Raw genomic sequence first — 23,278 nt, forward strand, 5'->3', positions numbered from 1 at the left:
TCTTAAGCCCTAAACCCTGAAGCAGGAAAGGTGCACGTGGTTGGAATCGTTGCAGGGCGTAGGACATGTCTAACCTTGAACCTGAGTTTGTGACCATTCGTGGCTACGAGCTCCGCCTCATTCGTTGCACCCTGAGTCCTTCACCGACGTCGGATCCACTACTGCCTCAATGTGAATCGTCCGATTCCGATAGCCTCATCAAGCACCTCTTGAATTCCATCGAGTGTGGAAACTATGTTGAAGCACTCAACTCCCAACCGTGGAGGCTCGTCTTCCAACTCGGCCATGACTCACTGCAACTGGACTCCGCCGACCGCCTCTACTCCGAGTTGGTGGACCGCGCCGAGTTATTTATCAGAGACGCCGCCGCTAGCGCCGCCGAACAGTCTCGCAGGGTCATACTCGTGATGTGCATCGCCGTCGCTGCATTTCTAGGGTTCACACAATGTAACTTCACCGGGTAAAAAATTTGAAATGCTAGTTACTGTTTGTTTGTTTTTTTATCACAAATCGTTTCTATTTGTTAATGTGAAGTGGTTGTATTGAATTATAGGCCTTTGAAGGAGAAGGGGTTACCGAGATGCCCTCTGCCTCTTGATGGTGATGATGAACATTTGGAGTGGGACAATTGGGCGCGGAATCAGCTTATGTCCGCTGGCTCTGACTTGCTTGGAAAGTTCTCGAATCTTCAGGTAACTTAACCAATGCATGCATTTAACGATTAACGACTCAACTTGAGTAATTTATTCGTGATGTTGATGTTCTTTTGTAGTATATAGTTTTTGCTAAGGTGTTGCTCATGCGGATGAAAGATTTGTCATTTGAGATTGGAAGCCTTTCTTGGTGGCTTGTGAGGGTTTTGCTTCTTCAACAGAGGATTTTGGATGAGCGCTCTTCTTCCTTGTGTGATCTCTTGCATGTCTATATGGGCGAAGCTTTACGACAATTTGGCACTTCGGAACTAGTTAAGGGTTATTGGGATGTTGGTTTACGTGATGGAGAGAGCTTAGCAATTGTCTCCATGCTTCAATTAGAGGCTGGAATTATGGAATATGCCTATGGACGAGTTGACTCTTGCAGGTCAGTTCAGTTCAGTTACTCTTGGATATTCGTGTTTCCTTTTTGGTTTCTTAGGAATTTTAGTAGTATAATTTTGTTTGCAATGGGAATGGAAGGTCTACTTTAGTATGTGTTACTTATGAGGTTCATTTTTTTCTTTTACTAAAGACAAGTTGGGTGGCAATAACTATGACACGTGGGCCTTAGATATTAAACTTTGGCTTAATGGGCAAGACTAGGAAGACATCTCAACACCAAGGCTGAATCTGTTCCTACTGTTGAACGCCCTAGGTGGATTAAGATTGATGCCCGTTTGTGCAATGTCATAAAGTCTACTATTCATCCATCTTTGAAACAAATCTTCCGGCCCATGTCACTTGCGAGTCTTCTAGCAGCAGGCTAAGGTTCTTTATAGTGTTTGCCATAACCTTATGAGTGTCATTTTGGGGAAGATTCATTGGGCTCTCCATGACTTAATTGAGCTATTGCCCCTAATAGAGACACCAACATAGGAACTTGAGCAACGAAGTATATTTTTCATTTTGTTAGCCGTTTATGGTTTGCCTCCAGAATATTCTACCAACTGTGATTAGATTTTGGGTTCACCTATTGTCCCCCCTCTAAACACAACTTGATCCTCCTTACTCCGAATCACGAACAAGCAATCCTTTGAACCCGACATGCCTCCTTCTCTTGTTGATTCCTTTGTGCTTGCATTCAAGATTTCTATCTGAGTTCATAAGTCCATCAAATCTCGTGTTCTATGTAACCATTGCCACAAGTTGGGCCTACCATTGATAAGTGTTGGCCCTTCATAGCCGCCCTCCTTGTACTGCCAATCTTGCCAGTACTCTTTGTGTGAACCCCCTATGTCTATTAAACACACAACACCATCTATGATCACCTATGCCAACTTTTCGAAATGGTTCTAGGAATGTCAAGCCTTTGGTTTTGTTGCCTGTGTTGTGTTGATTGGTAATTTCTTTGCTTGTCTATCCCATTCGTCACCCTTGGGACTTTGTTCTTAGACTCAAGTGCTATTGATCATGTCTCTGGTGAGAAATCTCTTTTCTTTGACATATCTATCTTTGGTAATTTGCCCACTAACACCTTAGCTAATGGTTCTAAAACACAATTCAATGGGGTTGACCCTCTCCCTTCTATTTTTGTTGATTTCGTTCTCTATGTTCCTGATTTTCCAGTGAACATGCTCTCTGATAGCCATTTGACCCATTATCTTGACAATGTTGTATCTTTCACAAATATTTTTGCCTTTTTACAAGACCGGAGTTCGAGATGGATGATTGGTGCCTTATGTGAGTCTCATGGCCTTTACCAACTTTCTAACCCATCTCGTGTTTGCTTTTTCACGGTTTCCCCTCTCACTATTCATGCCTAGTTAGGTCTTTTGAGTCTTGACAAATTGCAGAGATTGGTGCCAAGCCCGTCCAAGGCATCAAGTTTACCATGCGAGTTTTGTTAGCTGAGGAAACATGCTCATAGTTTGTTTCTTGATCGAACCTTTAGTCGAGCTTGTCTTGATTTGCTTTAGTGAACTCCGACCTTTGGGGTAAAGGTAGCCTCAATTGAAGGATGGTATTGTAATTTCACAAAGGAAATGCTATTTGAAGAATTTAGTGTTGAATGCAAAGCTGGTTGATACTCCTACGATTCCAAACACTAAACTCCTATCAAATCAGAGGGAGTCACTTTCAAATATAGGACAATATAGGTTAGTTGAGAAATTGAACTATCTCAGAATTTGTTGTCAATGTGGTAAGTTAGTTCCTCAATTCACCTTGCACTAAACATTGGGTGCCATGTTTTCCATCTTAAAATATGTCAAAGGTACTTTGGGGAAATGCACTATCTACGAAGAAGAATGTCACACTCAAATTGTTGGATATTCATATGCCAATTGGGCAAGTTCTTCTATTGATAGAAGTTCCACTTTTGGTTATTGTATATTCACAGGGGATAATTTGAAATCTAAGAAAAATAAGAAGCAAGATGTGGTCACAATATCAAGTGCCAAAATAGAGTATTGAGCCATAGCCTTAGTTAATGGCAAACTCATTTGGCTAAAATAACTACTTAGAAAGCTTTAATATGAAGAGGTTACGCAAATGACCCTAGTTTGTGATAACCAAGTTGCACTGCATATTGCATCTAATCTAGCATCTCATGAGAGGACCAAAACACATTGAGTAGATTGTCATTTCATAAAAAGATGATCTTATCTAGAGATATCGTCACTCGTTTTATCAATTCAAAGATTGGCTGCTCGATGTCTTCACTTAGGCTTTTAGGGGTTCTGAAATAAGTTATATATGTAACAAGCTTGGTGTATATGATTTATACGCTCTGGTTGGAGGGGTAGTGTTGAAAACCATGGATTTACTTGTACAGAGATTGATTTATTGTCTAGGTTCATTCATTACTTTTCTATGTTCATTGTATGTTGCTCCTTTTTTGGTCATAAAATGAAGACTTGGTTGTGTAGTTAAAACACACCGAATTCATCCAATCTCCCCTTGTTTCCTCCTCATTCAATAAGTTGTAATGTAATATTAGCGTAGTCATTATATTATAACTCTTGTTGTATCAGATTATAGTTCTTGTTGTATCGTTGTTCTGTTGTATCATATTCCTTTCTCTTCTATAAGTTTGTTGTTGATCTATTGTGTTAGTTAGATAGCTGTGACTCATTGCTGAGTCATCTTATAAATAGTCCTTGTATCAGAATTTTCAAAGTTAGCATTTCATTTTTACACAACTTAGAATATAATGAGTCTTTCACAATTTTTCCTTTTCTCTCGTTTTCCTAAACTTTCTCCCTTTCTCAATGGTTCTTGCACATTACTAATATGGTATCAGAGCTCCCTCTCTCTAATGGCCTGATTCAGTTAGATCTCCACTATGTCTTTTGCTTCCGACTCTGATTCCAACGCATCCGATGATTACTTGAAAATCCATTAAATGAAAATCAAGACAGCTTCTCTCTTTAATCTTCAGATATCTGCCAAACTTACTGAAGATAACTATCTTTTTTGGAATCAAATCATCGAACCGGTGATTACTTCGCATCATTTGCATCGCTTTGTTGTTAATCCAAAATTTCCTCTCAAATTTGACTTAGACAAAGATCGAGAGATTGATTAACTGAGCTCAGCATATGTCGAATGGCTTAATCAAGATCAGATGCTACTTTCATGGCTTTTTTCGACGATTTCTGAATCTATTGTCGATGATATTTTACCAGTTAAACATTGCTTTAAGGCCTGGGATAATATTCATAAGCTCTTTCATGGAGTCATGAAATCTCGCGCTCGTCAGCTCAGATCTGAGTTGAAGACCATGAAGAAAGACTCGAAATCCATTAAGGAATACCTAGCACCATGGTTGTCAAACTCGCAAGTTTACTCGTAAAATCGTACGAGTTTACGCTTCAGCAACCCCTATACGATCCCGTTTCTGCATTTAATCGCTTTTGGCTCTTATTTTGTAGAAGCGTTGAGTTTTTTGGCAAACTCGTACAATCGTACGAGTTCAACGATTTAACCAGAAAAAAATACCCGTTTGACCCAAATTTTTGACCCGAAAAACCAGTACATAAATGGGTTTTTTTTTAGAAAAAAAAAAATCCTAAAGCACCTGGTTTGTTTCAGTCACCACCATTGCAGATTGTGGGAGACGACGTCACGCGACTCACGATGACGCTTAAAGCCACCGTCTTCTCCGGTCGTCCCTTGCTTGCATGCTACTGCTTCGTCGTCTTGCCCTCTTCCGTTCGCAGCTTCTCCACGTCCATCACCATCGTGCTTCTACTTCGCCGTCGTGTCTCAATCTCTTCTTCGGTTTTTTTGTCTCAATCTCTTCTCGCCTCTGTTAGTGCTTTACTGAGTACTTTATTTCATTTCATTTATAAATCATTTTATTTTATTTTATAAAGCAAAACCATTTTATTTTGTAAAGCAAAATTAATTTTGCTTGGCTCTGTGTCCAATGGTAAACCGTAAATCAAATCAGATTTATTTGATAAATCAAATTATTATTTTTTTCCTTATGTTTGCCTCTGTTTGATTTTACATTCATTGGAAAAAATAAAATTAATCCAAATAAAATTAGTATAAATTAATTTCACTTGAGTTGTGGTAAGTTGTTTTTGTTCTCTTAATTTTTGCTTGCTGGATCAATTAAATTGTGGTTAATTTTTTATTATTTTTTGTTAATTTTTTATGACATTCCATCTCACTCCTTTGAGATTTGATTGATATATTGTTTTGGATTTTGATCTTTTGTGTTGTGACTTTATGTGTTTGAGACATTATGTGATTATGACTATTGTATGACATTATTTTGCTAGTTGGTTGAATTAAATTTGCTTATTATATTACTTTATATGCATATAAATATATATAAATATAATTTGTATCTTGTGTTACGAGTCTATGATACGTGTTACGATTCTGCGATTTACGATTTTGGTTCACCCTTCCGAGTTTGCATAGAATCTCGAGTTTGACAACCATGCCTAGCACGCATTAAAACTTTGTGTGATTCATTGAAATCGATTGGAAAACCTATCTCAATTTAGGAGCACACTACGACTATTCTCGAAGGCTTACCATCAGAACATACTTCATTTGTTATGATGATACGTGGACAAGAGCAAGATTGCTCTGTTGCAGATCTGACAGTGGAGTTAATGGCTCATGAACAACTCTTAGTCAAGCAAAACGACAATATGTTGTCAGAAGGAGTAACTGTAAACCTCAACCAGCGTCCTCCAAGCTCACACCAGGAAGTTACAGATGAAGGACGACTTTGTTTCTGAAGCCAGAAAACAGAGTCGAACAGGGCAATTTCAACAGCCAAGTTTTCCCTCTTCCAATGCTTACACTAGGCAAAACAAAGGACGTGGGCATTTTGTTACACGCTCCAATCGAGGAAGAAGACGTGGAAACAAAGTCAATGTTCACGGCCAACTCTGTTTCAAATATGGCCATGATGTCACTACATGTTGGCACCGTTTTGATGAAAATTTTGTACATAGCTTGCCACCTCCACAAAATGTGCCATAACCTCAGTTCTTTCAACAGCAGCAACCTCAAAGCTCACGCTTCTTTCAATATATCAGACCCTCAAATCAGCAACAAGTCTTTGTTGCTGCACAGCGTGGCTTATTTCCTACACCAAGCTCAATACCACTGATGGAATGGCTGTCAGATTCTGGTGCTTCTAGTCATGTTACAGGAAGAGCACAAAACATCACACAAAGCCAGCAACTAAATGGTTCAGATCAGGTTCTAATGGGAAACGGCCAAGGTTTGCCTATCACAGCCATAGGTTCCTCTTCTTTCCTTTCTCCCTTTGATTCTACTACTTACTTATACCTAAATAATTTACTTTTTTCCCCATCTATTACCAAAAATCTTATTAGTGAATCAATTTGCCAAAGGCAATTCAGTTTTCTTTGAGTTTCATCCTAATGTCTGTTATGTCAAATCTCAGGTTTCTTGTAAAGTGTTACTCCAAGGTGTTGTGGGAGCTGATGGACTTTATCGCTTCTCTGATATTCAATTTACTCCAAGGACTACTTCAATGGATAATAATCCTTGTCCCAGTGTATCTTTAATGACAAGTAACACTCATAATGTTTGTAATTCCAGTAATGTTCACTGTAATAATAATGTTGTCAATGCTGATAATAGTACCAACACTTATGGTAGTTCTTCTTACTCTTTGTGGCATTATCGTCTAGGACATCCACACTATGATTGTCTAAAAAATGTACTGAAAACTTGTAATATTTCTTTCAGTAATAAAATGGCTGGAGAACTTTGTCCTTCTTGTTGCATTGCAAAAGCTCATAGACTTCCTTCATCACCTTTCACTTCTCATTATAAATCTCCTTTTGAACTTGTCTACAATGATCTATGGGGACCTGCACCCATTAAATCTACTTTTGGCAATACCTACTATATATCCTTTGTTGATGTTTATACAAGATATACTTGGATCTATCCAATTAAACAGAAATCTGATGCTATTCTTCTGTTTAAACAATTCCATGCAATGGTTACAATTCAATTTCAATAGCCCCTAAAATCTCTACAGACAGATTGGGGTGGGGAATTTAGAGTCTTCACTCAATACCTAAAACTTCATGGAATTGATCATAGAGTCACTTGTCCACATACTCACCACCAAAATGTGTTGTAGAGAGAAAGCATAAAAACATTGTTGAAACTGGCCTTGCTCTCTTAGCTCACTCTTCTCTTCCTATGCACTATTGGGACTATGCCTTTACCACTGCTACCTATCTCATTAATAGACCGCCTTCATCTGCCATTGAGTTTGTTGTCTCATTCACTAAATTGTTTGGTCAAAATCCAGACTATAAATTCCTAAAAGTCTTTGATTGTGCATGTTTTCCCTTCCTTCGGCCTTACAACAAACATAAGCTAGAATATAAGTCAAAAGAGTGTGTATTTCTTGGCTATTCTCCAAATCACAAAGGATATTTATGTCTAAGTTCAGATGAGAGAATCTATATGTCTAAAGATGTCTTATTCAATGAATATAGATTTCCCTATACTTTATGGAGCACTAATAACTCATCTCCTTATCCACTATCTACTCCTATTTCTATTCCTCTATTCATTAAGTCATCAAATTTACCTCTCCCTTTACCTCTCACACCTCCTTACCTGTGCAACAAGATGACATTTCTAATGACATTTCTCAGCTTGACAACTCTAATAATTTCAATTTTGCTGCTCAATCCACTGATGTCAATCACAGTCCTTGTCCTCCTATTGAAGCTCAGGCTCCTGCTATTTCGTTTCTCCTCAGGTTCCCAATAATTCTGGTTCTGGCTCTTCCAGACATTCCACTGATATTTATCAGAACTCTTCTCATACCACTGATGTTCAGGTTTCCAGTCCATCCTGCTCCTCATCCTCTCAGTCATAATATGCTCCGTCAGCATCATTAAGTCCACCATCTTCCACTAATTCCAAAACTATGGCTAGAAACTTGGCTCTTCTCACTCACACTGAACCTACATCAGTGAAGCAAGCCCTCACTATCTTCAGGCTATGGAATTAGAGTTTGCTGCTATACAATCTAACAAAGCTTGGTCTCTTGTTCCCTTACCTGCAGGCAGGGATGTTGTTGGCTGTAAATGGGTTTTCAAGGTCAGAGAAAATCCCGATGGCAGCATCAACAAGTATGAAGCAAGGTTAGTTGCTAAGGGATTCCAAGAAAGAGCTGGTCTAGATTATAATAGACCTTTTCACCTGTTATCAAGCCCATGACAGTTCGGACTATGCTTACCATTGCCCTTACTTATGGTTGGACTCTAAGGCAACTAGACATCAACAATGCCTTCCTAAATGGCCAATCTACAAGAAGAAGTCTACATGCAACAACCTCCAGGTTTTGAGAGTGAGGACAAGTCCTTAGTTTGTAGACTACACAAGTCCTTCTATGGTCTCAAACAAGCCCCAAGGGCTTGGTTTGACGGACTTAAAGAAACACTGCTTTCCTTTGGCTTCCAAGCTAGTAGATGTGATCCTTCTCTCTTCATTTACAGATCTGGCCCTATGAGAATTTTTATGTTAGTCTATGTTGATGACATTATAATTAATGGCAGTGATGCTCCCTTCATACAGTCTTTGATCTCTCAGCTCCACTCTAAGTTCTCTCTTAAAGATTTGGGTGATTTGGACTATTTCTTAGGGATTGAAGTTAGAAGACAGTCCCATGGTTCTCTGATTCTCACTCAGACAAAGTATATTCGAGATCTTCTTCATAAAACTAATATGACTGAAGCTAAGTCTATCTCTACTCCCATGCCTTCCAGCTGCAAGCTGGTTCCAACTACTTTGATGACCCTGCTTTGTATAGATCAATTGTTGGGGCACTCCAATATGCCACCATTACAAGACCAAAAATTAGTTTTTCAGTGAATAAAGTTTATCAATTTATGTGCCAACCTCTTGTGGATCATTGGAAGATAGTCAAATGTATTCCCAGATATCTTCAGGGTACTATCTCTTTTGGTCTTTCCCTCTCTGTAGCTACAGCTCACCCGTCTGCTCCTCTCTTTGCTCTGACTGCCTTTTGTGATGCTAATTGGGGTAGTCATCCTGATAACAGGAGGTCCACATCTGGTGCTTGTATTTTTCTTGGTCCAAATTTGGTCTCTTGGTGGTCTAAGAAACAACCACTTATAGCTAGATCCACAGCTGAAGCTGAGTATCGCAGTATGGCCCTTGTCTGCTCTGAACTCTTGTGGCTTCAATCACTTTTCTAGGAACTAAATTTGCCTCTGGTTGTTCCCCGCATTTCTTGTAATAACCTTAGTGTAGTGACCATTGCTCATAACCTTGTCCTTCATGCTCGGACAAAGCATCTAGAGCTGGATCTTCGTTTTGTTCCAGAGAAAGTATTGCTCAAGCAGATTTCTGTTGTCCATGTTCTTGCATCTGATCAACTTGCGGACACTCTTACTAAGCCTCTCTCCCTTGAAACTTTTGCTCAATTTCGTGCCAAACTCATAGTTCTGGACTCTACCTTGCAACCCCAGCCCTGATGAGTTTGCGGGGGAATATTAGCGTAGTCATTATTTTATAACTCTTGTTGTATCAGATTATAGTTCTTGTTGTATCGTGGTTCTGTTGTATCAGATTCCTTTCTCTTCTATCAGTTTGTTGTTGATCTGTTGTGTTAGTTAGATAGCTGTGACTGCTGAGTCATCAACGGTCATCAGCGTTTCTTATAAATAGTCCTTGTATCAGAACTTCTAAAGTTAGCATTTCATTTTTACACAACTCAGAATATAATGAGTCTTTCACAGTTTTTCCTTTTCTCTCGTTTCCCAAACTTTATCTTCCTTTCTCAATGGCTCTTGCACATTACTAATATGTAAGAACCCACCTTGAATGCTTCAAACATGTTTGGAAACGTGATTTTCAAAAGTTCCAAAAGTAACTACACTTTTTATAATGTTAGAAGATACATATGTTGTAAAATTTTCCTGGAGAATACTATTTGAATGTTGAAATAATACTTCATACTTTTGATTCTTGTGTGGTGTCCTTTTATGACAAAGTACCTTATCGTATCAGGACACATTTTGAGTCAGCTGAGATGGCAGCTGGGCTTCAGCTTTCAGTTACTGGGGTACTTGGTTTTCGTACTGTATATCAGGTAAACATAGTAAATTGCGTGACCAGCATGTTTAATGGAACTTGCCTTTTAATATGTAATTTTTGGACATAGGTAGAACCAAAGGCACAAATGGTACTCGTTACTAACACAAGTTCATTAAATAATGTGGATAACTGCCCTTTAATGGGTACTGGCATCCAAACACGTGATTCCAGCACTGGTGAAGATAACTTGCATTTGCATCAGCATGATACCTCTGAAACATCTGGCGTGCTCCTAATACCAAAGTTGTTAGAAAATGATGATGACTCTAAAACTAGGCCAGAAGGCATGGAAAATGGTTCTCATGCTACTACCAGTTTGACAGCGATGCAACAGGCTGTAATTCTAGCATACTGCCTTCTAATTGAGAAGAGCTCCCGACATGATGAATTGCAACGTAAGTTGCCTTAATTTGTGCATGCATCCATGATATTATGCCTTAAGTTTTTTAATCTTTTAATTTGAAACTATCTCTGATATGTGATATAGTGGTCTTCTAGCCAATTTGTGTTGTCCAGCTAAGGCTTAAGAAGTGAAAGGAAGTTTGGAGTTTGGATCAATTGAGTATAAATTTTGGTTTACCTTGACTCAGCAGCTGTTCTCCTAGGTTACTGTTGTAACTCTGAACGTTTAATTTTCGATTAATGTTTGTAAATTTATACTACTTTAGTTTGAAGGGTTTATTTGTCTCATATTTTAAGTGAGTGGGTTAATTGCCAAAACTGGAACTACTGGGGGTCAAAGTGGAAGGAGGTCAATTGCAACATAGCTATGTTTGTTGTGTCCGATGAGAGGAGAGCTTCCTCTGAAGTAAAAGATCAATTTCAGTCGTCTTGTGTGTTTTTTAAAGTTGATCCCGTGTCCAATTAAATATTAAAGAAGCAAGTTCCTTAAATTTGTGCTGTTCGCTTGATCAAAATTGGGACAATGTTAGTGTATAATGCTCAGCCAGGTGGTACTGGCATGTTTGTAGTTAACTAGTATAGTAGTTAGCTGGTATCTTTTCCTTCAGTTCCCCGAGGTTGTCTTTCACTGGTAGGTCATCTATAAGTACCACTGTAAGCCCTCTTTGAGGCTTGTTCATGAGCTGACCTTGGAATGGAGAAGCCTCCCCTCTACCTGAACTTTTTATGCACCAAAAAAAGATGATTTCATCTCCTCACCAACTGGTTTACTGTGCTAATAACTAATCTTAGCCTTCTCCTTCATACAAGAACCAACACTAAGGGATCTACTGTTTATGGGTCTATTTCCCGTTCTTTTTCTCCTTTTAGAGCTATTTATGTTTCTGTTTTAATTTAAAACACACTAATTTTCCTGAAAAGCGGAAAAAACAAAATGGCTTTGAGCCAGCTAGTTGTTCACTTGTGCTATGTTTGTTTCAGATTTTCAAGGCCATCAAACAGCTGTTTAGCCAAAAGAAAATTTCTCTTTTTTGATTTTCGTGCCTTGTAATGCATGTTTTTTCTGTTTGCATTTGATGGCATCTAAACTAATCATATTATTAATTGCTGGCATGTAACTTGATTTCAGGATGGGATATGGCCCCTTACATTGAGGCAATTGATTCCCAGCATTTGTCTTTTTTTATTGTAAGTTGACAAAAATCTACAACTTATATTTGTTTGAAAATGAGGCTTCTGTGTACCATAAAGGAAATTTTGTCATTGCTCATGGTGTTTACATTCCTTTATTCAATGTTTTACTTTATTTGTATTGTTTGTAAACTATTTTCTGCATTTGATAATTTTCTCTTTCCTGCTTTAGATACGGTGTTTCTGTGATATCTTGCGTATTCGGTGGGAGTCATCCCGTAATCGAACAAAGGAGCGTGCTTTACTGACAATGGAAAAATTGGTATGAGTTGTTTTGGTTTACATGTTAGCTTGAGATTTTTAAAGTATGAAGTTTTTTGGCACATCATATTCCTGTATGCCTGTTATAATGAAAGGTTGTTATAATTTCTTAATAACAAAAATTTAGATATTAAACTTCTCAGCAAAAAAAGATACTTCGCTATCAACTTGATTTAAATGTTTTTTATTCATTATTGTTTATGCTGACCAAATATGGATCAAAATCAGTGTGTATTATACTGAACTAAAAATCCTCAGTAGATGCCATTTTTCTTAAAGCGATTGGTGTTCCTTATTTGTTCTACTACATATTTCATTCCATTTAATCATTTTTTGAGTGAATGAGGTTAACTATGTTTAACTTTTAATATAATACATTTAAGTTTTTTTTAATCTTTTTACCTATAATTTTTTTTTTTAATTTATTTATTTATTTTTATCATTCTGCTGTCTGCAACACTGGAGTTGTATTGATTTGTTTACTGGAGATTGTTATTGCTGCAGCACCTGATAAAAACATACTAAACCTTTTGCAGGTGCAGCGCATTGATGAATCTTCTCCAGCAGTAGCAGAAAGAATTCCTTTTAGTTATGGTGTTTATTTGCCTTGCATTCCCGCATTAAAGAAGTATAAACTTTGCTCTGTATATTCTAGACTTTATAATGATAATGCCGCCCCCCCCCCGCCCCACCTTCCTCTTTTCTCCCAAAAAAAAAAAGGAAATGTTAAAATTTTCAAACTTTTTTGTATTTTAGCTTCACAAATCAGATGACTCTTTAATTCTCTTGTTACTTTCCTTCCAATTTCAGGGAGCATGGTGAACTTTTGGTGCGCTGTGGTTTGATAGGGGAGGCAGTGAAGGTGTTTGAAGATTTAGAATTATGGGATAACCTTATATACTGCTACAGGTATGATAGCACCTGAGACGAATAAACCAAATGAATTTTTTTTTTTTCACCCTTCTTTAGCAATGAGTTTGATATTTGGTTTGGAAAACAGCCTGTTGGAGAAGAAAGCCTCAGCTGTTGAACTCATCAGGAAATGTCTTTCAGAAAGACCAAATGACCCCAGGTTATGGTATGTTAATTGGCTATATTAAGTGTTTCCTTAATTAGATTGTGATTGCTTATGAAATCAGCTACTCTGACTATATCTCTGATAAGTTGCAATGTAGCATATGTACAGGTATAACAACTAGTGAACATGGGGAAAGGCTCTCCAAATCTTTTAGCACTTTAATATATTATATTTTTCTATCAAAAAATATCGAACACTTATTATTGTTGCTTATTTTTTGTTTTTATCTGATTCTTCTAGGGGGCTATGCTTTTGAAGAATTTTATTTTGTTGCTGCATCTATCATAATTGTTTTAGCTTAAGAGAGAAAGTTAGGGGAAATTTTAGCAATGATAACTACAAAATGGAACTTTCAATTAGGATTGGGTATAGGTGATCTTCTGAATTTTTGTGCATAAGTGTTGATATAATAGATTTGTTAGAGATGTAATATAAACCATTGTTATGTCTTCACTTAACAGCTCAAAGTTTTAGGAGAGTTAGTTCATGACATGGTACCAAAGGCTAATAAATATATAATATATTCTAACAATCTATTTCACTCATGCTAATAATTTACTAGGTGCTCCCTGGGTGACACTACCATTAATGACGCGTGCTATGAAAAGGCCCTGGAAGTTTCAAACAATAAGTCTGCTAGAGCTAAGGTGCGCCTGTGTATAGATGTGTGTGTGTCTTTGTATTTGCTTCTACAATATCACAAAAATTTTAAACTAACATTTTTTTACTTAATGGAATTGTTTTCTCTGATTGACAGCGTTCTCTGGCTCGCAGCGCATACAATAGAGGAGACTATGAGACATCTAAAATTTTGTGGTGTGTATTGTATCCTGAAGCATTTCACTTTCATCATCATTGTCTTTGTCATTACTATACTTGTAACTTATGTTGTTTTGATTATTAAAATTGTTATTTGGTTAGATATGTTAAATATAGTAAATTTTGTTCATTAATTTCAGGGAGTCTGCAATGTCAATGAACTCTATGTATCCAGATGGTTGGTTTGCTCTTGGGGCCGCTGCATTGAAGGTAAATTGTGTGATGTCCACACTGTGCTCGCTTATTATTTATTCACTTCTACATCATAGATTTGCAATAAAATGTACAATTACTCTTATCGGATTCCCCCCACCCCCCCAAAAAAAAGTACAATGTCTTCTTGCAGGGGGAAGTCAAAGTGGCTCTTGCTGCTTTGACATGCGGCAACAATACATTAATATTGGGCCAATTTTGGTGAATTGGACAGGTAGCTGCAGGCATGTTTAATATAAAAAAGATTTAAATGCAGACAGTTAATTTCTGTGAGCCACTTTTGCAATTAGGCCTAGATTGCCACTTATGCAGCTGTGTACAGTTGTGCATGCCTTTATATATATGTGGCATCACCTGATTGGTTTGACAGGATGGGCACCAATGCCCATTTTTTTACAATGGCTAATGCAGACTTGTCCCTCCTTTTTTTGTATTTCTCAATTTTGTTTTCATTAGTACTTCAAACTAACCATGAAAGTTTTTCAGGCCCGGGATATTGAGAAGGCTTTGGATGCATTTACTCGTGCTGTTCAACTTGATCCTGAAAATGGGGAAGCTTGGAATAACATTGCTTGCTTGTATAAAGTTCTAACTTTCTTTTTGTATTAAAAAATCAAACGTGGAAAATAGCTTAGTTTGTTTCGGTGAATAAATTATTCTTTTCTCATTTTTTTTGGTCCGTCAGATTTTGGGCTACCTAATAGGGAGAAAGCCATCCCCTTCCCTCATATTTTACCCAATCACTCCCAGTTAGGTTTGAATTTGATATCTCCAGCTTAGAGTATTTGCTGCTTAACCATTAAGGTGTCTCCTTAGGGCTACAATTGTATCTTTATACCTTTCTAGAGACTGAATCTAAATGGCTTCACCCAGAGTTTGACATTCTAATTATTCATTTGGCAAGCTCTCCCTTTAACCTTGGTATCACAGTTATGAGCTCAATAAATAGAAGTATAGAGCTTATTATATCCAGTCCAAATTAAGGGTGTGCATGGGTCGAATTGAACTGAATTTTTTGAAGAACTGAATCGAATTGGTTTAAACAGTTTGGTTCAGTTCGGTATGGTTGAAAACCAATTCGGATCGGTTTGAAAACAGTTCTGAAACCGGTTCGAGTCGGACCTATTCTGAAAAGAAAAGAAGAGGAAAAAAATTAAAAAAAATTACAGAAATAAAGTAGTAAAACGGTTGGGTTCGTTTGAAACCGGTTCAGTTCGGTTCTTGAACTGGTTCTTTAAAAACTAGTTCGGTTCATGAACTAGTTTTCAAAAATTGGTTATTTTAAGTGCAGTTTGGTTCAGTTCACAGTTCAGTTTAGTTTTTTGATTCTTTTGCACACTCCTAGTCCAAATTAGTAATAAAAGTTCAGTTGTAATGGGTTATTAAATTTTGGTTACGGGTTCTTAAATTTTGGCTTCTAGTTTTACTTATTGCATGTTTAACCTAATGTGCAGGCATTTGATCAAGAAAAAGAGCAAGGAGGCCTTCATTGCATTTAAAGAAGCCTTGAAGTTCAAGTTTCGTACTTAATCTTTTTATTAAACTTCCTTTTTGTCATATTATGGGCATGTGCTTGCATGCTTAGATGCACACGTACATAGAACATGTGTATTGGTTCATAATCATTGCGAATTTAGCCATCTACAATATATAGTAACACCATGGTACATGGTGACAGACGAAACAGCTGGCAACTCTGGGAGAACTACAGCCATGTTGCTGTTGATGTTGGCAATATCAGTCAGGTATTTTTTTGTTTTTCTTCTTTTGTTGATCAAAACAAGTCTTAGTATATGATACATAAGGGTTTCTATGTGGCTTGAAGTAATTATATGTATTGAGATATATAAAATCATTAATGTAGCTTCACTTAACAGCTTAAGCTTTTGGGTTGAATTGGTTCTTTACATGGTATCAGAGCCTCGTATCCCGGGTTCGATCCTCGCCGCCCCCCACTTTCTCTAGTGAATTTTTTTTCTTTGCACAGGTAGGTGGGCCTGTGCATCGTCCACCCTTCAAGTCCAGTGGGCTCTCGTGTGAGGGTGCGTATTGAGATATATAAAACCATTAATGTAGCCTCACCCAACAACTTAAGCTTTTGGGTTGAATTGGTTCTTTACAATAAAAGAGAAAACATGTTTTCCATGTTGTTTCATATCTTGTGTGCCCTCATCCTTAATGTTTCTTTACACATGAGAAATCCTTCTAGATGATTACTGGTATATAATTCTGCTTTGGAGGAATTGCTTTATTAAATAACTTCTAGTTTAATATAATTTTATTTTTACAAGAAAAAGAAATTTATTGAGACAAAAAATAAAATTACAAAGAAAGGAGGATAAGAAATCTCCTAAACAAAAGATCAAAACAGAAAACAACTTAGAAAAAGGAAAACCAATGTAACAAATTTCTGAATCCCTCAACATATGTTAGTGAAACCCCATTAAATAGGCCATGCGTTTTACATCAAAATAGACACCAAGTGCCGATTCTCGTCCCCAATCAAGTGACGAACCAAAGAAACCTTAATTGTACCACATGCACCAAATTGTAGCGTAGACTGCATATTGTCACAAAAATTTGGCTTCATTTCTATGAAAACCATGAAAGCTAATCATCATGAATTGGTCCAAGGATCCAGGATACACCCAATATTCACTGAAAATGCTGGGTGAGAAGATAGATGAATACAGTCAAGGGCCCCCAAAAGACTCCAATTCAGTAAATTGTGTGTCATTTAAATTATGAAGAAAGTGGATATTCCATATTAAAAAAAATCTTGGACGCTAAAAATAATGGTGGATAGGAGAATCATGTACAGAAGAAAGACGATAAAGGCATGTAAAGGCTCAACTAAAAGGGACATATGTTACAGTGTTACCCATAGGTCTTCCCAAAGTTTTATGTGAGAACCACTACCCTCCCTCAAGGAAAGTTAAGGCTTTAGAGGTAGCATGATAAGACTCAAGGAAAATAAGATGCAGAGAGTGGTATTCTCCTCTGGAGGTTTTCAGATTTACATTACATCATCGTGCTTGATTTTAATCCTTTAATACAATTTATGCTATTAAACCAACTAACCCTCCTAATTTGTCCCAATACTTTCCTTTAATACTCAGTCAGCACCTGAAATGATTTTTTTTTTAAATAACATTACAAATATATAGTACTTAACTTTCAGTTCTTAATTCTTCAGTGCAATTGTAAAGTTGAAACTGTTATATGATAAAAAAAATAAACAAATTTAAAGGCTTTTCTAGTTTAACAATTATTTTAAAATTTCACCACAGCATAAAATGCAACATGGGCGTATTACTAAGAAATAGTTCTTTACTAAAGGCCTTACTTTTGTTGATTCTTTGTTGCTCATCTAGTTTGATAAATCCTTTTAGGCACTGGAAGGTGCCCAGATGGTTTTGGACATGACCAATAATAAACGAGTTGATACTGAATTATTGGAAAGAATCACAAGGGAGGTGGAAAAGCGGCTTTCAACAAGTAATTCTGTGGCTCCTGTGAGAACTGATAATAAGCCTAATACAGATCAATTCTGCATTGTTGATTCTGGATCAGAACTTCAAGAGAAAATATCCGGTGTATCTGTTGCTGGAAGATCACGTGAAACTGAGCATTTAATTCTGTTACTTGGAAAAGTTTTACAGCAGGTACACAATTCTATTATGTTTTGTATAGATTCCTTCTTAATGATGTGATGTGTGAACAACCCACACCCCCCAACCCCTGGCAGCATGGCCAAAGTGGATTCTCTTCTTAATTGTAAATAGCATCAAACTTCATCAGACTGCCTGTGGCAGTGCGACTCAATAATGTCTGCTCTGCAAGTTAAATAAAGGTTAAGCCAAAGATATGTGGCAAATGCATGTTTCAGATGTCCAGTTTTAATATTTAATACTCTATTACAGATAGTTAAAAATGGGAATGGATGTGGACCCGATGTATGGGGCTTATATGCCAAATGGCACAGGATTAATGGAGATCTCATGATGTGTTCTGAAGCCCTCTTAAAGCAAGTTAGATCACTCCAGGTATTTCTCATAAGGTTCAGCACATCTAAGATATCATTTTTATCTAAAAAATATTACACATAACTTTTATTGCATTGTACATTGTTTCTTTCATGAATTTTTTTTACATTTTATTTTAGAAATATAACATAATTATAAAAATTGGTTTTCATTTGGATTATGTAACACCCCGTGTGCACCCGGTGTATTAACATACATATGATAGTGTGCGCAGCATGCTGAACTTAATGAATGCGGAAGCTAACTGAATAAATTTTCTCTTTTTCCTTATGTATTGCAAACTTTTTCACTTCCATGGCCAAAATAAAACAGACAACATTTCCTCTGTATTTTGGACCACTGGGGATAATTCCCACCAAGACAATTTCAACCTGATTGGCAGTTTAATATAATCCAAGCATAAGCCATATTACCTAGCCATCCATGGCGTAGGCTATCTCATAATCATAACAGGTCTCAAAATAATATCCATAGAGTTACCTACATGATTACATCAACCAACTAAAAGAGATGTAATCAAATAAGTAACATAGACATATATAGACATAACTGACAAAATAGCTAAACTATCAACATGGCATAGACATCTCCTATGCTCTCAAAATAATGACATGGCATATAGATACATCCAAAATAAAACAATGCCAAATACGTATCAGCATAACAAGCTAATCCTGACTATTAGGTCAGGTAATACCTCTCGTCTGGCTTCTTGCCATGCTATGCCTCAGCACCATTAGCTCCTGTACCTGAAATGGTAATCCCCATAATGCGGGGTGTGATAATATAATTATCTCAGTAAGCTAGGGATCCTTGGAGGGCTCCTCCACCCCCTTAGCTCACTTCTGGTATAAACACAGTATAAAAATCCATGCATGCATCAGAATATGTATGACAATGCAGTGTGCAATAATGTAATCCTACTGGCAAGAGAATATAACAAGTATGCATTACTCAAGGAAACACCGTCTTGCAACGTACTGTATGAGGAAACACTGTCTCATACTATGCATAAGGAAACATTGTCTTATGCCTCACACAAGGAAACACTGTCTTATGTGGCACACAAACATACATACATATACATGCAACATATAATATTATTTTCACATACCATATCAAACTACTATCCTCCCTCGGAGTCTAGTGGAACAAACGGGGGATTTACCCCAAGGACCGAAAGCTTACCTGGAATAGCGCTTTTACTAGCCTCTTCCAAGTCAAAGGGTCCACAAGCCAACAAAATGCTCAACAAATGACTAAAACACCTTCCATGGTGAATTTATCACAATTAAACATATATCCATTTCATATAAGTTTCACATCCAACCATTGTTTGATACTTACCTCAATCTCAAATAATCAAGAGCCTCGCTCAGTGTCCATATCTTGCTCTAGTCCATGCTCTTACTTCATAAGTCCATTTGGTCTCACACTATAACCAATGAACACATTTACATCATTATCTATCAAAATTTCATATATACGGTACTGTTCATTTCTTCAGTACTATTTACGTATACGTCACTATTCATGTATACGACACTATTCAAAAATATGGTATCTTTAATTTTTCCGAATATATTTTCACCGTTAAAATCCCCATCTAAACACTTTTCTCAACATGAGCTAAGCCTCAATCAAGCTCTAACATGCTCAATCAAACCAAACTTTCAAAATAGAAACCTAAATTCAATCTTCCTCAAAACTCAACGAAAACTAGGATTTCTTAACATAAACTTACCTAGAATGAAGGAGAAAGCTTACTTCAAGCTCCCATAGCTTCAAGCTCCATCAAAACCCCTATTTTCCATGAAATTCGAAATCTTAGAGGAAGAAGATCTATCTCTACAGTGAACCCCACCCAGAAATACTGGTACCAATGGATTCTTCTCGAAATTTCTTACAAGTTTGGTTTTGGAACGGAGTGATTTGGAGGTCTCTAGCTCAAGTTATGAATTTTGGAAGATTTTCCATCAAAATCTCCTATTTTTCTTTCCTTTTCGTGCTCTGTCTCTGCCGTGGAAGAAGACTCAAAATGAGTAGGAAATAGTGACTCCTTAGTCACTTAAGTGAGTTCATTATACCAGCGGGTATAAGCTTATCTATCTACACATCTCCATTCATTACCAAACTTTACCCAATGGACTAGAATCTTTTTCTAGTCATGTTTCTAACTTTACTTTCACTTTTTGGGTAACTTTGTTTACACACATTTTTACTCCTTAATTGTCATTTTAACTCATTTTTCACCAAAGGTGGTTTTATTTCTTTTACTTCTAATTATTCTTCAATATTAAATCCACAACTACTAGTGAGGGTTATTATAGATTACATGCAGATATACAACAAAAACAAGAGCTATAAACCTATGCTCCATATCCAAGAATCTGTGCAGTTACATCACTAAACCTTACAGATTTACAAAATAAGCATTGCATACAGTGTTTTTTCTTTTTGGTGAATACATGCAATGTTTTTGTTCTTTTATGTGTTCTTTTCTCTAAAAGAGGTTCAACAACATTGGGGACATAGTAATGTTTTATCTTTTGATTATCAAGAGCAATGATCCCTGCCTTTGTCATGTTAAGTATCTTTGATATCTTTGATTTTTTACTTATTTGGTAGCTCTCTGAAATCTCTTATACGTTTATTGTCTTGATGATAATTGTTCGCAGCCAACTCATTGTAATTATTTTATTTTACTATCGTGCGATTGTATTCTTTCAGGGTTCTGATACTTATAATGACCGAGATCGCTTCAAAAGGTTTGCAAAAGCATCTTTGGAACTTTGCAAGGTGTACGTGGAAATTTCCTCATCTACTGCCAGTATTAAACCATTGTTTACAGCTGAGATGCACTTGAAGAACATCATTAGACAGGCAAGATAAAATCTAAAGTTTCTGATGTTTGAGGGTCGAAAAAAGTCAAGAAACAATGTGTTCTTTGCTTGTTTTACTCATGTTTAAATCTGCTTTGTTAGCTTGTCTTGCCTATCTGGTAAAGATTTTCTAATTTGTTTCTTGTATTCTCAGGCTCAGAGCTTCTCCGATACAGAAGAGTTCAGGAATCTTCAAGCTTGTCATGATGAAGTGAAAATTAAACTCCAATAGAATTCAATGCCTAGTTAAAATCTTGTCGAAGGTATTATTCGATTTGTTATGTAAGTTATAACCTAAAGGTTTGACCTGCCGTGATCTGATTGGAGGTGATCCCACGAATCTGCAGAGGCATATACTAAGAATGGCCGTGCATGTAGCTTCCCCATTTCCATCGACAGAGAACGTTAAAAGGTTGCTTCCAGAATCCTGAAATTGGCAATATTACAAAGGGATAAATGTTTATCCCTTTAAAGGACGTTCCTTTTACTTAAAACTAGAGTGGATGTTGTGTACTAATATGTAACATTCTCTTAGGGGACGTTTGGTTGAGGAGAAATTTTTGAAATACTAGGGAAATGTAATTGATAGAAAAATGGTGGGAAAGTAAGTTTAGTAGGAAAATGTAAAAAAAGTTGTTTGGTTGAAAAAAAAAATTCCGGATAAATTAGGGAAGATTTATAAAGTCTATGTTTGGTTTGAGGTAAAATATAGATGGGAAAATAAGTTACAATTACAAAAATAACCTCTGCTTCTCTCATTCTCAAACACCTTCACTTCAGTTCTCACTTTTATTTCTTCCTTCTCACCCTCTCCTCGCCTCCGTAACGACATGATTTTAGTCTCTGCATCAATCTTCACAGCATTTTCAAGTGTTTGCCCTTCTCTCAGCTTCGATCCTATCTCCAATGTAACTAATTGTAAATTATAATGCGGACACAAATAAAAAAGCTAAAACCCGTGAAACAGAATGGTAATTAATTATTCTTATAGTATCAATCACAGTATCAATCCAAAATTGAAGTAAAAATTGATTTTTTTTTAATTCTCTTAGCTATTAAGTCACTTGAACGAGACTCCTCGTCCTTCTTCTCCTCCTACTCCTTTGCTTCCAATTCCTTCTCTTTCTTCGTCGCAGTTGCCGCCATCTCCGCTTCCTTCAACTTTTTATCGGTGGCCGCCCTCTCCTCGGCGGCTCTGGATTCCTTCTTCGCCTTGGCAGCGCGCACCAACGACACAATCTCCTTCTCGGCCGTGTCGTTTTGGAAGAAGTCGCTCTCTTGTGCGTGAAACAGAATGGTGGCAGCGAGGGTACGCTCGTCATCTCCTTTTTCCCTAATCTGATCATTTAGCTAGATAAGATGAAATACCACATCTCAAGTGGGTATATTTCGTCGGCAATTTTGATCCAAAACACATGCAAACTGGTTGGCTGGCAAAACGATTTAGGTAGACAAATGTTAAAAACATTTAAACCAAACAAGGTCACCTAACAATCCCACTTCTCAAATACTCATCTATCTCAATATAATCCTTCAACCAAACACACCCTTAAGGAAAACACAATTTTTGTGAAACCACCCCTCTTTGTCTCCCGTGGATCAGCTGATTTCCATGAATTGAATAAGATTGATTAATTTTATTTTATTTAATTAACTCGTTTAGAACTATTATAAAAAATTGAATTAATTTAAAAATTAAAACTTGTTTAAAATGTTGAAAATATAATTTATCAGTACAGATGACTTAATTAGCTCCAAATAATTTCAGTAAGTCATTTATTTAGGGGGATATATTGAATTAAGTTTTTAAAAGATTATTTTGAATAAAAAATTTATTAGTATTAAAAAAGTCATTTAGTATTTAATCAGGACTATTAAGATTTTTGTATAAGGTATCCAATCAAAAAAATTTACAAAGAATAAAATCTTTTGGTTTGATAATTCCAATGGTTTTTTTTATTAGTGTGAATTTTATGTGACCTTGTGCTACTTTTTAATGGGAAGAATAAACGTTATATCTTCGTTACAATTTCACCCCAGCCCTTGAAATTTGAGTGGTTTTCATAGCTATACGAAAAAATTGCAAATCAAATCAAATCAATA

At 36.7% G+C, this 23,278-nt stretch overlaps 1 protein-coding gene across 2 annotated transcripts; it reads left to right on the forward strand.

Annotated features, from left to right (window-relative positions):
- LOC133318158 (uncharacterized) lies at window positions 1–21,887 on the forward strand. Of its 2 annotated transcripts, XM_061520135.1 has the most exons (21): window positions 1–460; window positions 554–692; window positions 773–1,080; window positions 10,197–10,278; window positions 10,351–10,678; window positions 11,815–11,873; window positions 12,049–12,138; window positions 12,674–12,765; window positions 12,948–13,046; window positions 13,138–13,215; window positions 13,778–13,862; window positions 13,973–14,031; window positions 14,175–14,244; window positions 14,734–14,825; window positions 15,702–15,764; window positions 15,926–15,992; window positions 17,640–17,912; window positions 18,171–18,293; window positions 21,024–21,176; window positions 21,330–21,438; window positions 21,523–21,887. In XM_061520135.1, exons 1-20 carry the CDS (start codon window positions 66–68, stop codon window positions 21,405–21,407), a joined length of 2,733 nt encoding a protein of 910 aa, XP_061376119.1. In that variant the 5' UTR covers window positions 1–65; the 3' UTR covers window positions 21,408–21,438; window positions 21,523–21,887. The 2 variants fall into 2 exon arrangements, with proteins under 2 accessions (XP_061376119.1, XP_061376118.1); XM_061520134.1 differs by having other exon boundaries at window positions 21,330–21,887.
- Window positions 21,888–23,278: the final 1,391 nt, after the last annotated feature.

Source organism: Gastrolobium bilobum, unplaced genomic scaffold (genome assembly GCF_033153095.1).
Source record: "Gastrolobium bilobum isolate Gb01-03AN ecotype WA unplaced genomic scaffold, APGP_CSIRO_Gbil_v1 utg5821, whole genome shotgun sequence".
Taxonomy (NCBI): Eukaryota; Viridiplantae; Streptophyta; class Magnoliopsida; order Fabales; family Fabaceae; genus Gastrolobium; species Gastrolobium bilobum.

What these genes read in the sequence shown, in the direction of transcription:
- LOC133318158 (XM_061520134.1), top strand. Translation starts at nt 66, where the DNA reads ATGTCTAACCTTGAACCTGAGTTTGTGACCATTCGTGGCTACGAGCTC. An exon ending in GTTTTCGTACTGTATATCAG is followed by an intron (nt 10,279 to 10,350) that starts GTAAACATAGTA and finishes TTTTGGACATAG; the next exon opens with GTAGAACCAAAGGCACAAAT. An exon ending in CCAAATGACCCCAGGTTATG is followed by an intron (nt 13,216 to 13,777) that starts GTATGTTAATTG and finishes ATAATTTACTAG; the next exon opens with GTGCTCCCTGGGTGACACTA.